The sequence below is a fragment of the Charadrius vociferus genome, unplaced genomic scaffold, assembly GCF_000708025.1.
Source record: "Charadrius vociferus isolate BGI_N301 unplaced genomic scaffold, ASM70802v2 scaffold272, whole genome shotgun sequence".
In the NCBI taxonomy this organism is placed as follows: Eukaryota; Metazoa; Chordata; class Aves; order Charadriiformes; family Charadriidae; genus Charadrius; species Charadrius vociferus.
The window spans coordinates 2167683-2185250 of record NW_009647421.1 but is presented as its reverse complement, the minus strand read 5'-3'; the positions used below and the strand labels follow the sequence as shown (position 1 = coordinate 2185250).

The window sequence follows — 17568 nt, the reverse complement described above, 5'->3', positions numbered from 1 at the left end:
GAAAAAGAATATTCCACTCCATTTACATTTTTATATATGCTCGCAAGCAATGTGGGAGAGGGGAAATAAGAGAAAGTAAGAGCACAAAAGAAAGTGAAGAAACAGCAAGATCAGAGGAAGAATGGCAATAATACAGTTTTTTAATTTTAACTCCTTTCCTAACACACAGGTACTCACATTCCTTTTCTGTTAATAAAAAAAAATATATAAAATCCCCAGAACTTAACCTAGATGACTTTTTTTTTAAAACACAACTGCAAGTCTAAAGTTTTCAAGTTTAGACTAATTTCTCTAAACAACTTATCCTGTAAACACTTCCATAGTATTTATTCAAGTTCTTTCTGTATTTTACCTGTGTAAATTAACAAAATAAATTGACATATAGGAAAAACACATACCCCAGTTCTGTCTCCAAAAAAATTCAAGTGTCTTCTGTGTTGCAAAATGTTTTTTAACTGAGTAGTGAACTCTCTGTATAAGCATATTGGAAAACCCCGTGCGTTTCAGAAGGTAGGCCATTGTTGGTGAATGCCCAAAAGGATCAACTGCCCAACCAGACTTTGGTTTTACTCCTGTTGACAAAAGAAAAAAGTAAAATGAGAAGAAAGTTTTACTTTTCACTCAAAGCAAGCTATACCAATATAATTCAAATCAGAGCACTAAAGATAAAATTTCCAAGAAGATAAATTAAAATATATATTTGAGTATTAATCCTCCTGCAGAACACACCCTGGAATTAACAAGCTAGAATTAAACAGATAAACAATTAACAAAAAAATCAAATGTCTTAGAGGCAAGGTATTGTCTAACTACATAAAAGCACTCAGATTAGTACTCTAGGTTGTTACAGTATTTCAACTGTGCTTCAAACATCTTTACATGGAATCGTAATGAGATGCATCTCCTTTTTCACTTTAAGTAGTTTACAGATGTTGCAATTGGAAAGGAAAGCTGAAAGAAAATGAATGCACGGAGACAGACTGATGTAGCCTGTTGAATTTTGAATGTAATTTAAATAACATTAACCTTTGTTGGATTTGGAACTAACTTTTCATTTGACTTATTTGGCTGGCAATCATTAGAATCATGTTGATTAATGCTGTCTCTTCGCTGAACTTCATACTAGCAAATAAAAAAAGCTATATCTAACTCTTGTTTAACTGATTCTTAAACATGGTTCCTTAGGCATATTTTTACTGCGTTACCAAAAAATCAGTAGGGAATGCATTATCCTTTTATTAAGCCCTCCCTCCCCCCATCCCTTAATTGTGGTAAGCTGCATTTATTGAAATTTCAATCTAAGAAAAACATGGTGAAACAGTTTTTAAAATTAATTTCAGTTAATTGGATGAAGTAATGTGAACTTATTATTAAAACTGCTATACAAATATTTTCTATCTAAAACGGGTTCTCTCCACTTATGGAACATTATCTTTATTTATAGAACACAAAAAACCTTCAAAGCCACCAAAACAGTTCAGCCAATGTTACTGCAGTCAGTAATTCCTCAAAGTTTAGAAAGTGAATGAGTTGGCTTTTTTTTTTTTTAATGTAATAATTCTAACATTACAATGGGTTTAGGTTTTATGACTACTACTACAACCACTACTACTAAATTTCATATTTACTTTTTTGAAAGCCTTACATAAGAGAACCTAATGAATACACAGCCCACAGAATAGATCTAAACACATGAAAGGAATATCAATTTAAGTCACTTTAAGGCCTTTGTCATGATTTTCAAAAGACAGAAATGGCAAACAGAAACTGTTCGTGACACCAGAGACATGATCTACAATTCAGCATGACCTAGTGTTAAGTTTTATTATGCTAATATACTACACACATCTTCTGTTATCAAAACAAAATATTATGACACAAAATTGTTTAAACACACTTCATCCAGGAACCTCTATCTGCAAACAGTAATTGCAAATACTAGACTCAATCCTATAGCTTCCAGTAAGTGGTCTGATTTAATGTTTCAGGAAAGCAGAGTAAAGAGAGCCTTCTAACACAAAATAGCATTTTCAAACTGACTTCCTGTATTAACACTGTTAAATTTTAGATCAAGCTACATACCAAGGTTCTTTTCTAGCCATTGGTGTCCTTCTATCAGTTGGTCAATTACAGCAAAATAATGAGAAGAAGCTTCATCTGGCATGACCCATCCTCCTGTTACTATTTCAAACTGTCCATCTTTTATTAACCTGAAAAAAATGTAAATTGTGTTCAGAATCTTGCATATGAAAATACACTCTTAAAAATTAATTTCTGAATACTCAATAGATATTGACCAGGGACATGATGCCAAAATCTAAATTGCTTGTGCTACTTCCGTCACTGAGTAGATGAACAGTTTAATTTTTAATGCCTCTGTGCAACAAAAAACACCAGCTCTACTGCATGTGCCATAATATTTGATTTTTTTTTCATCAGGAAGAAGCCTGTTTCCTGCACAGTTTATAAAAATAAAAGTGTACATGCCACAGTACTGAAAGCCAATTGAGCAAGATACCTAGACATTGCACATTTCAAGCACTACTAATGTCTGCCCATCTTTGATCTACTGTTCTTTTTACTGTTTTAGAGAGCTGATAGGGCTTCGAAGTTTATTGTATCTATAAAGGCTTCAGACTCTCTCATTCATTAAAATGGCTTCTTAAAACAGATCACAGGAGGATCCAGTCTCTCTATGAAGACGTCAGTGAACATAACGATCATGCTTCCAGCATCAGGTGGTCCCTACAGTTAAATAAAGTAATTTCAGCGCTTATATTGTACACTAGCATATAAATGTTTAATGAATTCAAGAAAGAAATACAGTAAACTTATCAAAACTTGGTTATATTATAAATAATACCTATAAAAGTAATGAAAAATATACAGCAAAAATTATCACCAGTGCAGTTTCTGTAAGTCTTGCAGCAGCGTAACCAATACCTGATTCCCCTCAAGAAAGGACACAGTTCCCTAGTGACTATCATTTACTGTTTGTGTTCCAATGGATCTTTTTAATCTCAAAAAACAACAGTTGTACTATAATACTCATGCATTGTACGTAAATTTTTAAATAGACAGTTTTCTAGGTCATTCCCAAGATTTCCAGCATTTAAGCTGGAACCATTTAAGCAGCTGCATGTTTACAAAAACCATACATATTATCATTTCATAACTGCGTCATAACTGAAGAAAAAAATTACCACATATAAATAGTTAATACAAAAAATTATTTTTATTCCATTGCCAATACTTCAATGTGACTTCAAATAAAGTTCATAATCACAACTCCATTACAATTATAATGACATCTCTACGGTTGTACATGGAAGCTTTTAGTCAATTTTTTCAGCAACTCAGTAATTTGTCTTCACTTCTCTAAACAGATTTTTACTTTGTAACTGGAAAAAAAAAACAAGGACAAAAAAAAAAAGCAGAAGTTGAGTAGTTGATTATTCTAGCAATTCTGCATTGCAACAAGTAAAATCTTAAGCTTACAGTGTAGTCAAATACACAACGTCTCAGAACATTGCACATGGAAGATAAGAAATAGTTCAGTGTTCAAACCTTTTCACAGCATCCTTTTTTTGGCTATCTATTCCATCCCACCATTTTGAAAAGTAAGAAACCTCAGACCACATAAATTTCCTTCGGTTGTCTTCTTGCAGTTTTATAACCATATTATTTAAGATATGCTGTGTCTGATCTCTGAAGTAATCATCAAAAGTCTTCAGCCAACCTAAGAAAAAGAAAATAGGAGATTTAAGTTGCTTTCAACAGTCTTAAAGACCTGCCTCTTCCCACTCCCTACAAGAAGTTAAGTAAAGCATTTTCTTAAAAAGCTGAACTTCACATGCTGTGGACAGTTAAAAGTGCTAGACTCTCTGGGAGTTTCTATTTACAAAGTTTAGATGTTTTATTTCCTCAATGTATAAGTATATAGAATATTAGACTTCCTACTTTGATCAACAGAATACACAGATTTAAAAAAGTGTGTATTTTTTTAAGCACAAATTAAATAGTTGAAAAGGAAGATGTACATACTGGCAAACTGATCTTCCTTGATAATTTCCCCTAGGTTTCCTCTTTTCTTACATCAGGAGGACTGTAGCATCTACAAACAGATCATCTTGCCAGCTCAAGCCCTATCCCAAACACGTACAACCCCAGCACCCCCTAATTCTTCTCTCAATGTCTTATCTCTTCTTTCAAGTCAAAGAACTCCATTACCCTATGTAAAACAACTGAATGAAAATCCTTACGAGCAGCATCTTACACCTACAGCTTGAGGAGAAAATGAAGAGTCACCCCACAGATCAGTAATGTTATCCCACAGACCCTTAGGGTAAAAAAATAAAATGGGGGCAAACAAAGCAGCAGTAAGCCCTGCATTCCATGTTCAGCATCATTTATGAATGAAGGGTTTGTTAGCAATGACTGAGAAAAGAAGCATGTTGTAGCTGCATCCTTCATTAAAAAAGATAACAGTGAGATGCAGACTGAAGGAAAAACTAACTTTAACCACATATTCAGACCTCACAGTGCAGAGCCTTCAAGGAACTTTTTTTAACCTCTGCCTAAAACTTTGCATGAGAAAGTACATGCATCTTGCTTCCTAGAACCTGGAAGGGATATGTTCTTTCTGCAACTATAACTGCAAAAAAAAGCAGATAAGCCTGGCTACTTAATACATAAGTGGCATATTCCAACTTTTCATACCAGCTCTTGTCACATATGGGCATGTATGAGTTATTCTGGAATGAGATAACATTGTTTCAAGGTAGCTATATAAATGCAGAAGATTTCAGTATTAAAAAAAATAATTTTTAAGTCTAATAAAAGAAAACCACTTTATTACTGAATAGAGTCCGAATATTGACTCAGAAAGGATATTTTATACTGTATTTTAAGGACAAAAAGTCATTGATGTTCATCTTAGGTAGAAATGCAGAGCTAATGTAATTTGACAATACGCACGTTCTTTTCCAGTTCACATCAAATTGTTAATTATATTTCAAATAAAGAATCTTGTAATTAGGAATAACCAATAGACACTGGCACACTCTTACTTTGGTTGCAACACTTTCAGGTTGCACTGTCACTTTGTAAAGGTCAAATTTTAATAAAGTAGTCAGAAACAAACAAAAAGACCACAAATTTCCAAAACTCTCCCTTTTTTAATTTGCAAATGCGGAAATAAACCTGTAACACTCCAGAGGAAAAGTGCTAGCTCAATATCTATTTTTTTAACAGATGTTTAGCATCTAGAAGAATCCTTACATCTGATACAAGTTTCTGTACAGATAGGACAGTAGGGTCTAATCTAAAGTATCTTAAAGAGAAAAAATACATTTTGTCAAGACAGTTAATATGACAACTTAAAATCTAAACTTAAAAAATACTTTCTTCAGAAGCATGGAAACAGCTTAATAGAAAAAAGTTGACAGTAACTTAATATTACACAATACTTTCATGGAGACAGAAAACAGAAAAGCGATGAATAAGTTGAATTTATTTTCCTTTTGTGCTGTTTTTAATCAAAATTTGTTGTGATCTCTGCCTGTTTCAGTAAGAGTTTTTTTTAATGGAAGCTTTCACTCAAAGAATTAAGACCACATAACCAATTAATTTTTTCCAATGCTATGTTACTTTTCAACAAATCAAAGAAATATTTTACTGATATTTACATAAAAAGATCGACATGTAACAGACTACAAATTTATAGCTTTTTACCACAAATTTCTTCTGCAAGAGACAGCATCATGCTAGCACACAACTAACGGAAGATTAACTGAAACCATCCTATATTTTTCCTACCCAGAAATGTATCATAAAACTAAACTATTTTAGCATATTTTATATTGCAGCAATAAAAGCAAACTTACACTGAATTAGTCGTCTTAAACACTCTTGAAAAACTTAACAAACCAAACTAAATAAAGAAGCTAAGAAACTAAATGACAAAGCAGCTGGCATAAGAATACATTACGAGGTAGGAAGAGCAGTGTTATGATTAGAGGCTGTTTTGTTTTAACATACTCAGTTTATTAAGCTATAGAGGAAGGGTGTAATATGGTTAACACACTTCAGAAAGTCCTAGGAAATACTTACAAGTATTCACAGTATTAGTTGGAAGCCAACAGAAAGCCCTCTGAAATTTAATTACCACGTGGTCTGGCATCTTGCATTTTAATATATTTATTTCTGAATAGAACAGAATACTTTCAGTTGGAAGGGACCTACAATGATCATCTAGTCCAACTGCCAGACCAGGGATAATCAAAAGTGAATGCATGTTATTAAGGGAATTGCCCAAATGCCTCTGAAACTCTAGCAGGTCTGGGGCATCGACCACCTCTATATGAAGCCAGGTCCAGAGTTTGACCACCCTACCAGTAAAGAAATGCTTCCTAATGTCAAGTCTAAAACTCCCCTCATGCAGCTTTGAACCGCTTGGAATTAAACCTGGCAAGGGATGTCAAGGACAGTAAGAAGGGCTTCTTCAAGTACATCAGTAGTACAAGGAGGACTAGGGAAAATGTGGGCCCGCTGCTGAATGAGTTGGGTGCCCTGATGATGGAGGATGCAGAGAAGGCGGAGTTACTGAATGCCTTCTTTGTTTCAGTCTTTACTGCTAAGGCTGGCCCTCAGGAATCCCAGCCCTGAAGGTAAAAGAGAAAGTGTGGAGAAGGGAAGACTTTCCCTTGGTTGAGGAGGAACCAGTTTGAGATCATTTAGGCAAACTCAATACCTACAAATCTATGGGCTCCAGTGGGATGCCCCCCGAGTGCTGATGAAGCTGGCAGATGTTATTGTGAAGCCGCTCTCCGTCATTTTTGAAAGGTCATAGAGAACAGGAGAGGTGCCTGAGGACTGGAGGAAAGCCAATGTCACTCCAGTCTTCAAAAAGGGCAAGAGGGAGGATGCAGGACACTACAGGCCAGTCAGCCTTACCCCCATCCCCGGAAAGGTGATGGAAAAGCTCATTCTGGATGTCATCTCTAAGCATGCATAGGAAAAGAAAGTCATTGGGAGCGGTCAACATGGATTCATCAGGGGGTAATCATGCTTGACCAATCTGACAGCCTTCTAGGATGGCATGACTGGCTGGGGAGGTGAAGGGAGAGCAGTGGACATTGTCTACCTCAACTTCAGCATGGCTTTTGACACTGTCTCCCACAACATACTCATAGGTAAGCTTAGGAAGCGTGGGTCAGATGAGCAGATAGTGAGGTGGATTGAGAACTGGCTGAACGGCAGAGCTCAGAGGGTTCTGATCAGTGGTGCAGTCTAGTTGGAGGCCTGTAGCTAGCAGTGTTCCCCAGGGGTCAGTACTGGGTCCAGTCTTGTTCAACACATTCACCAATGACTTGGATGAGGGGGCAGAGTGTACCCTCAGGAAATTTGCTGATGACACAAAACTGGGAGGAGTGGCTGACACACCAGAAGGCTGTGTGTGAGACCTAGACAGGCTAAAGAGTTGGGCAGAGAGGAACTTAATGAAGTTCAGCAAGGGCAAGCATCAGGTCCTGCACCTAGGGAGGAATAACCCATGCACCAGTATTGGTTAGGGGCTGACCTGCTGGAAAGCAGCTTTGCAGAGAGGGACCTGGGAGTCCTGGTGGACAAGTTGACTACAAGCCAGCAATGTGCCCTTGAGCCCAAGAAGGCCAATGCTGTCCTGGGCTGCATTAAAAAGAATGTGGGCAGCAGGTTGAGGAAGGTTGTCCTCCCCCTCTGCTCTGCTCAGGCCACATCTGGAGTACTGTGTCCCATTCTGGGCTCCCCAGTTCAAGAAAGATAAAGAACTACTGGAGAGAGTCCAGTAGAGGGCTACAAAGATGATAAAGGGATTCTCTCCTATGAGGAAAGGCTGAGAGATCTGGGTCTGTTTAACTGGGAGAAGACCAACAGGGGATAGTGTCAGTATCTAAAGGGTGGGAGTCAAGAAGACAGGGCCAGACTCTTTTCAGTGGCATCCAGTGACACAACAAGGGACAATGGGAACACACTGGAACACAGATAGTTCTTGTTTACTTCAAGGGTGACAGAGCACTAGAACAGGCTGCTCAGAGAGGTTGTAGAGTCTCCTCTGGGCACCTGCCTGGGCACAATCCTGTGCACCCTGCTCTAGGTAAACCTGCTTTGGCAGACCAAATTATCTCCAGAAGTCCCTTCCAAACCTACCATTCTGTGGTCTCAGTCTCAAATATCACATAAGAATCTAGTACAACTCTAGTTTATTCTTGTGCTTATCCAGAAACTAAGAATTTGTTTCCCAGTTGAAAGAAAAGGTTTAGCCATGTATTTGGATTAGGAAATGTTCAATACAAATACAGTTTATACACAGAAAAAGTGGAATGGTTTAAAAGTGCAATTATCAAAACTAAATATAATAATATAAGCAAAATGACACTTGCTGGTTTAAGTCTACATAAGGAACTTTGTCAATATAAAAATGTAAACAAGAGGAAAAAAAAAATGGTCTTTACTGTCTTCATGCTAGTCTTCACCTAGTAAGTATTCAGGACTTTGCCAGCTACTTTCTGTGACTACAATAGAGGGTACACACTGTTAAGCTGCTTGCCTTTTGATTGCCTCACTCATGTTTGTCCTCGAAAGTGTTGAAACTTGATTCCCAACACCCCCCCCCGCCAAGATTTATGATCATCATGCAGTTGTCCGTTTTTTCACTTCCCGCCCCTCCCTTCACTTTGTTAATGTAAATTTTCTTGGGTCTACAGCAGACTCCAAGATTCATGTCCAGATGTTAAGGCAATCCATTGCTATGCAAAAACTCCTGAAGCATTTCATTAACTGATTTGCTATTGTTCCTGTCTATACTTTCCAGCCCAATTTTCTTCTTGAAGTTGTATCAGCTCCTTGCACTAGAGAAAGGTATTCTTGTGTCTTGGCACAGTTAAAACATAGTTGTAGAGATATCTGCAAATTTTCAAAATCAGAACAGAAGTTGACGAATTAGCTTTATTCAAAAAATAACCTAATTTATTAAAAGCATTTTATAGTTTGATCATGACAAGAATCACAAATCAACTTCAAAAACATGAAATCATTACTACCAAGAGTGTGAGAGCACTGCTTACATGTACCTGCAAGGCTGCTGTGGGTTTGTTTGGTTTTTTATATTTCTTTTGCCATTTGGTTTCAAATTATCAGTTGAAATAAAAAAGACTTCAATTGCTTACTACCATAAGTCACCTCCAATGTTTAGAAGGAAACATGTCCTTAAAGAAATTTTGAGTTTCTCATGAAATCTGTTCTAATGAAGAGGCAGATCTAGTGAATGTCTGGAATTTTATTACTTGTAAGATTAATGTATTTTTGAGGGCAGTGTGCATCACTGATTTACTTTACAGTATACCATAAGTAATTCTACTGAGTCTAAAATTCACACATCAGTGCTGCTTCTTGCAATCTATGAAACTTGAGTAATTTATTAATTTATGTCAGAATAAAACCATTACATTTCAGCTAGCATTATACAGTTTTCCAGGAAATAAAAACAAACTCTTTGCAACAAAAATCAGTGAAACTTCAGTTCTTTGATTTTTAAGATGTACACCTCAGTTATTAAAAACTCACGTAGTTTGTTACTGGTTTTTAAGTTATACTTAGTTCTCAACTAACTAGTTCCTGGAAGAAGACACAATTAAATAACTGTTTTGATAGCTAAGGAAGTAAAAACAAGTCATAAGCTGAAAGAGGATGTCTTAGTTCTTAATTACATCCATGTTCCACATAAGTTGTGACGCTGCAATGGCAAAAGTTTTTCTTAAAAACAATTAAAAAAAATTAATAGACATGTAACCATGAGTTCTTATCAGTGCTTTCGAGAACTTAAGCATGGTCTATGTGCTTACCTGACGATACACAGGCACACAGTAATGATAACAATGCAAGTAGTAGAAATAAATCTAAAATCTAACTTTTAAATTAGGTTTTAGTAAGTATGATTATGCATGGAAAGAATTTAGCATTAGCTCCTTTGTAGATTTGGCAATAAAAAAAAATTCCCTTATTTTAAGGTACTGAATATACACAACAATTTAATTTAGAAATCTTGCATCATCATTCTAAGATGTCAAAACTAAGTAAAGCAAATATACAAGTTAATAATTTACAGATGTTTCTGACACAAAACTTCAGTGCTAATTTTACCAAAAATAAATACCTTTTCAATAAAGTCAAAAGGCTTATTGGCCAAGAATGTGAAAGAAAACTTGGGAAACATGATGTCTCTCAGGTAAGGTTATCTCAAAATTAAAACTAAAAGCAGTCCAAGATTGTTTTTCCTTTTTCTATTTGGCATAGTATGAATCGGAATAAGACAGAAAGCCACCTGGCACATCCCTGTGTTGAAGCATTCATTCTGATTCAGAAGATAAATAGAAGATGAGCCCCTTGTTCCCCAAAAATACTCTCTGAAATAAAGTCATTTAGGTAGAAGCAGAGAAAGTGATATTGAAAAGGTATGACAGTGTATTTACTTTTCCAATGGCGTACTTCAACTTGTAAACGATCTGTGGTCAACGGACCACGAGAATGATTCCATATTTATCACACTTAATTTCATGAGCATAGCTAAAAACTCAAATGATTGCATGTTTCACCAAATGAAAAATCTGTCAGGAACCATTCAAAAATTATAATCAGACTTATGTGTTAAGCTTATACAATGCAAGGTCCATTTCTATTTTGTATGTATCAAATCTACTGCCCTCATAACGAAGATGTTAAGAAAATTTATACTGATCAGGAACTAAAAGCGCGCTCTTTCTGACAGTCCTGTCAATTTTCAATCTAACTTCCCTGAATTTTCTTTTCTCCCTCCCCCCCTAGGAAAAAGTAAAAACTCTCTCACTAAAAATCTCCTACCACCTCACAGAAACCATAGAAATATTGAGAAGTGACCAAGGAATAAAACACAGACTTCTGTAATTCACTATGTCAACAAAAGCTTGTGAGCTGCCCAGCTTCCCATTCTATTCCTAGATCTAATTTTCCTCTACAATAGAAAAATTAAGTGTTCACCATTCAAGTATATTTTACAGTCTTTACATAGCCATCATAGTGGGTTTTTTCTTTTTAGAAAACACTATATACTGTTGCTGTTTACAAAAAGAAAAACAAGTTCTAGATGAACAGTGGTGACTTTTTTTTTCTTCCTACTAAAACAAAACATGAACATATTAATCAGTGAACTTCCAATTTTCAGTGAAAAACTTTTAAAAGTGAAGTTTCCAGATGTCATTCAACTAGCATTTTTTTGTTTTCTGCTTCAGCTCTACACTAACCTGTTCTTATATTTTGGTAGGTCAGCCAGTATTCTAAAGAATCTGTGTTCCAAACATGTCACGAAAACTAAGAGGTCACATGAAAATGATACACAGATCTGGTCAACAGAAAACAAACCTGAAACTCCATGGTGTATTAAAAGCATCAAACCTTTATGCTTAAGTTTTCTTTTATCTTAACACTGCAATTCATAGGGCTATACAGACTTCCTCTTGAGAAACAGAGATTGTCTTAAATAATTAAAAAGGGGTTAATGTGAGTACTGGTAAGGTAAAGTTACTAATGCTATTGATAATTAATGAAGTGTTAAAAGTAGTATTTAGACCTGACATGTGCACACACACTTTCACATCTATTTTTACTTAGGTCGAAATTGGGCGTGGGCAGGCAGAGGGGCAAGGGAAAAATCATTTTAGTCTCTTTCAATTCCACTTAAGTTCTGCTTGTACTAGGTCAATAACAACTGCATTCAGCAATAAAATACTCTGATGTGGTACACACATGTATTACAAAGCTCACAAGTCTCAATTCTTAAATAATTTAATGAGAAGACATTACCAAAATCATCATTACCAACAGAGCAAGAAACACTAGAGGTGTCTTTCGACCCCTCAGGTCATATCTGAACATCACCTTTCAAGTCTAGTTGTGTTGGTTGACAATATCACTGTCCCTGAGCAGAGTTCTCCCCTCTGGGGTTGAGCTGCCTAATCCACTTCAGGCAGTCACATGAAACTGCTGTTGAAGCACATGAGAGCTAACATAAGGGCTTTGCCAGCACAGCAGGTTATACGATTGCTCATTAATCTGCTCCAGAAATGCCACCCATCTGCGACAGCTTTAACTTTGCACAACACAGCGATTTGTAAATCTTACTGTGGCTTGAGATTAATCTGCACTGGGTGAGTCCCCCCCACCCCCAAATAAGACATGCTACTGAGGTGCTCAAATCTTCAACAACTGCCAGCAAGACAATTATGCCTGTCACTGATCAAAAGTGTGAAGGGAACACATTCTTATACCTGATTTCCCAATAACAGGTAAATATATTAGCTACTGAAGCAGGAAGTATAGAGACCCCAAGTTTGTGGTCCCTGGTTGAATTCACCCAGAAGCAGTTAACTCAGATTTAGGAGAATTTAGACACACAAAGTGTTTCAGAGCATCAGCATATAAGTTATCCCCCCCCCCAAAACAGAACTTGGAACCTAAGACCACCCCCTTCACTACTGATTCTGTTTCAAGACAGTTTCTTTGCCTTTGAGCTACAGATTCTCAGTAGCATAACTGGTTACGTGAAAAGTCAGAGAGAGTAGCCTCAGATAAAAAAAACGTGAAATGTAAGGAGAATTTAAAGCTTCTGCAGTTAGTATAGTTATACCTGTACTGACCCCATTTCTTGGTAAATAGAATCATAGAACGGTTTAGGTTGGAAAGGACCTTGAGGATCGTTGAATTCCAACCCCCCTGCCATGGGGAGAGACACCTCCCACTAAACCTGCCCTCTTCCAGTTTAAAGCCATTCCCCCTCGTCCTATCGCTACACTCCCTAGTAAAAAGTCCTTCCCCAGCTCTCCTGTAGGCCCCCTTTAGGTACTGGAAGGCAGCAATAAGATCTCCCCGGAGCCTTCTCTTCTCCAGGCTGAACAGCCTCAACTCTCTCAGCCTCTCCTCATAGGAGAGGTGCTCCAGCCCTCGGATCATCCTCATGGCTCTCCTCTGGACACGCTCCAGCAGGTCCATGTCTTTCTTATGTTGGGGACTCCAGAGGTGGATGCAGTACTCCAGGTGGGGTCTCACGAGAGTGGAGTAGAGGGGCAGAATCACCTCCGTTGACCTGCTGGCCACACTTCTTTTGATGCAGCCCAGGATACGGTTGGCCTTCTGGGCTGCGATTGCACATTGCTTGCTCATGCTGAGCTTCTCGTCAATCAGCACGCCCAGGTCCTTTTACTCAGGGCTGCTCTCCAGCCATTCCCCACAGAGCCGGTATTTGTACTTGGGATTGCCCCGACCCAGATGTAGGACCTTGCACTTGGCCTTGTTGAACTGCATGAGGTTGGCTTGGGCAAATATTTTTCATATATATTGTTACACAATAGGTTCATTATGCCTTAAGCTTTTTTTGCCAGAAGGCATTTCCCCTGCACCATGCATTTTAATCCTCTGTGGGAAAAAAATAATGTAACCATTAGGTCTACATGATATTTCAGATCTCTGTTATAGATAAATTTTCCTTCTTTCAAGTGCTTATTAATATGCAGTCTCATACTACAGACAATTCCACAGAAATGTCCTTACCAAGTCAGGAGAGTTCTATGATAACACTCTGTAAATGCAAACAATAACCAGTCTCACACAATCACCTTTGGTGATGGAACAGTTTACATTTACCAGGATTATATCTCAATTTAACTCTACTTGACATCAGCTGAGGAGCCTGAACAAGCTGAGAGATATTTCGACTGTATGCACGAGGAGATGCAGATTTCTTGGTTTTAGTTACTGCTGGTGGAAGGACTGGTATAATTTTATAGTAAAGGCATGAGGAACTTATGCATTGAGGAAGGCTTCAGGAACCAAAACTAGTCACCAGTAAAGAAGTCAGCCATCAAAGGTAAATGACAACATCATTAAGACTTCAGGAAAGTCCTTGAGAATAACCTATACAGGAAAAATGTGGCAACAGAAAGATGAGAGACAGCTCTCATAACTTCAGAGAATTCTTCAAACCTTATTATTAAAGGGGCAATCACAGAGAGGACTTCTTTCAGAGAGCTGAAAGAACAAGTACCTTACTATAGATTTAATGAGTGACTCCCTCAAAGACAGGTATGTGAATGCTAGTAAAAATCCATCTGCTAAGTTCATTATGGCCCACACCCCTATGTCTGGAAGAGGGTCAGAGCAGTGGTGGAAGGGGCAAAATAGAATCAAATTAAACTTCATTAAATGGAGCTCCCAAGTGTACCAAGAGACATCATTCAGATGTAAAATTAAGGAATAGACAGGACATCACAAACATGCTTCCCGAGTAAGTAAAACATTCCTACTGGGAAAGTATAGGAAATTCCATGATTGATAACAAAAAATTAAACAGGAAAATATGCTGGTAAGGCTACCTCTGTAGAGCAGCGTCTATGCTTTATGTGCCTTAGAAGTTTAAAAATTCTGGTGACTTAAGAAACTTTTTTTGCAGGGAGTGGAAGGGTAGGGGTTTTTGGTTGGTTTTTGTTTGTTTTTCAGTGGTATGGTTGTTTTTTATTTGGGGTTTCTGGTTTGGTTTTTTTTGGGGGGGATGGGGGAGGAATTTGAGTCTTTTTGTTTGGTTGGGCGTTTTTAGGGGGTGGGTTCTTGTTGAGTTTTTGTTGTTTGATCAGGTTTTTTAAACACAGACCAAGAACCCAAACCTGACAAAGAAGAATGCTATACACAGAGAAGGTCTCTGGACCTGGAGAAAACCCTATTTTTAGCCGCTGACCTTCCAAAAGAAGGTATAATATTTCAAGCGTCATGGTAAATATATAGTGAAGCTCAAGGCATTCCTCACTGAGTGAATTTAGCAACTTGCTATCCTAATTTGGAGGCTAATAAGAGATGTGTCCGTCTTCCCAACAATTCTGCTATTTTTGGCACCCTTCTTATAGAAGCAGTGCAGAGTTATTCCATTTGCTAGCCCCAAAAGACACATATCTAAAAATCTGGAGGCTCTGAAGACGATTCCTCCAGCATAACCTGATATTGATAGTCTTTGCTATTGGCCAGCTGAGCCCACAAATGACTCTAAAGAGTGTGGCTTCTTTCTAGCAAAATTTCCTGGAGAACTACTACCAGAGGCAATAAACAGACACAGGTTTAAAGACTTCTACAAAAAGGCAGACCAAAGTTTATACTGTGATTATTTTACCTGAATATTTTTACTATACCCATACTTTGTTATTTTACCTGTCATAACTGGACGTATTGTCCCATCAAATTCCAGTGATCATTTTCGTTGAAAATGCTAGATACATGTGAACAAGAGTCACTTCACTCAGATCCACAGTACTTCAAACAATAAATTAAATCGTTAGAGAGATACACAGTAGTTATGTTTAAAAATCACTGAAATTTTGGCTTTCCACAATAACAAGTATCTTCACCAGCTTCTTATGGTCAGCTTACATGTACCAGGAGTATACTATAGCAGTATAATTCACTAGGTTTTGGTGTATTTTACAGTCATTTCAAAATAAAGTGATACTTCTCCATTTTATTTATTATACAGTAAACACCCACTGGGGAAGAAGTAAAATTATGTAAGCATACCTAGCTTCCAGTTTAAATCCAGATTTTATATTATCCCACTGTAGGTTTGGTGCAGGGATGTACACAAAACAGTAAAGAAAGTGTTATAGTCAAAAACCTCAGATTTGCCATTGTCACATCTTCCAAAAAGCACAGGCTGAGGATTAAATATCTATGGCAGTCCAAAAAGCCAAAATAAGAACAGGACATATTTAATGCAGTAGTGAATAAACTAGGTGGGTTACCAGCATGATGAACACAGAAAATCCATATTACCTTCCAGTATCAACGCTGAAGTTTTACTCCAGTTAATAAATAAGTACACGCACAACTTTCATCACAACAGTTGTCACTCAAAGTCAATGGCATTTGAATTATACATCTGCTTAACTGCCTTGCTAGACTGAAATCTAATATATTAAGTAGTATGCTTCAAAAAACCCCAAGTCTTAACAGAAATGACAATATATTTCTTAATTCCATACAGTTAAGTTTCTTAAATCAATAGTTAAAATATTACCTGGGTCATTATGTGAGTGAGGCACAACAAAAACTTGAAGCGGTTCACTGTCCCATTCATTTTCATTGTATGTGATATCAAATCCTTGTTTCCACACACCACCATCTGGATTATCAAAAGGAAGAACATCATAGACATCCAACATCTAAAAAAGAGTAAGAGGAATATAAAATATGAATCCACAAAAACATTCTGCTGTTAAAAAACAAAGCTGTTTTCATCAACAATGGATCAGCTCGCTCATTACACAGGGAGAGAACAAGTGTCAAATGAATAGAAAACTGACAAAGGAGAGCAAGATTCAAGTCACACTAGGACACCCAAGACATAGCTGGCAGGAAGAGCAGTGTTTTGGCAGGCCCTGTTCTGGGGAGACTGAAACTGGTTAGATGAACTGTAGAAACAAGAGCCTCAAGTCACAAAATTAAGACAGCTCACAACGGCGTTAGGGGCAGGAGGGTAGGGAGAGCATTATACAGAACAGTGCAATACACTAGCGGAACGCAGAAGATGAAGAGGACATAAGAAGCATTAAGAAGGAACGACAAAATGAGAGAGATTGAGGCAAAAGTCAAACTCACAAAAGGGAACTGAAAGAAACTATCAAGGACAAATGTTCAGAACTATAGCCAATTGCTATAACACAGCTCCCTATGTATTTGCTGTTGCCCAATAGATTAATTATATAAGGAAGGACATATTTCACTTATCAATGCAAATAAGAAGCTTACACGTAAATAAATCAACTCTAGAGTTACTTTAACAAGTTCCTATGAAATTTAGAAACCACCAGACAGCTTCAAAGAGAATCTTCTAATGCGAGTTTAGACCAAAGTTACCATATCCAACTTTTCTTTTTTTTTTTTTCTTTTGGAATGTTCTGGTCTGCTTTTAGGAAAGAAGGCAAACTTTATGAACATGAACTATCATATGGACCAGCCTTTTACTGGCAATATAGTTTAAAAAAAGTTATTATAAACTTTAGTTTGGTTCTAACCTCATGTTAGAATACAAATGTACACCTGACAAACTTTCTTCAACCAACATTTCACTTGCACAAAAATAGGCTACAGGAGTCATTTACTACATGACCATCACAAGAGTTAACACTTTCCAGCGGTAAGCTGGTTTCTGTCCTGCTAGGAAACTTTAGAAAAATACAGACATCTGAAACAAATATCTGACTAAAGAAGTTAAGGCCCTGTGATGGGTTTACCTTGGCTGGCTGCCAAACCCTATCCCAGCTGTTCTCACTCTCCCTCCTCAACAGGACAGGGGGAAAAATAAGATTAAAAGCTCATCAGTCAAGATAAAGACAGAGAGATCACTTACCAATTACTATCGCAGACAAAACAGACCCAACCTGGGAACATTACATTAATTTATTGCCAATTAAAACAGTCAGATAGTGAGAAACAAAAACAAAACTGTGAGATGTTTTCCCC

The 17568-nt window shown here is 37.2% G+C and overlaps 1 protein-coding gene across 1 annotated transcript in view; it reads right to left on the bottom strand.

Annotated features, from left to right (window-relative positions):
• Positions 1–17568, bottom strand: part of MAN2A1 (mannosidase, alpha, class 2A, member 1) — a 219436-nt gene that overhangs the window by 83199 nt on the left and 118669 nt on the right. Inside the window, exons 3-6 of the mRNA XM_009880484.1 lie at positions 16124–16268; positions 3568–3739; positions 2083–2210; positions 399–572 (exon numbers count right to left, since the gene is read on the bottom strand). Of these exons, the coding sequence (XP_009878786.1) occupies positions 399–572; positions 2083–2210; positions 3568–3739; positions 16124–16268 (619 nt within the window). The remainder of the gene's footprint in view (positions 1–398; positions 573–2082; positions 2211–3567; positions 3740–16123; positions 16269–17568) is intronic.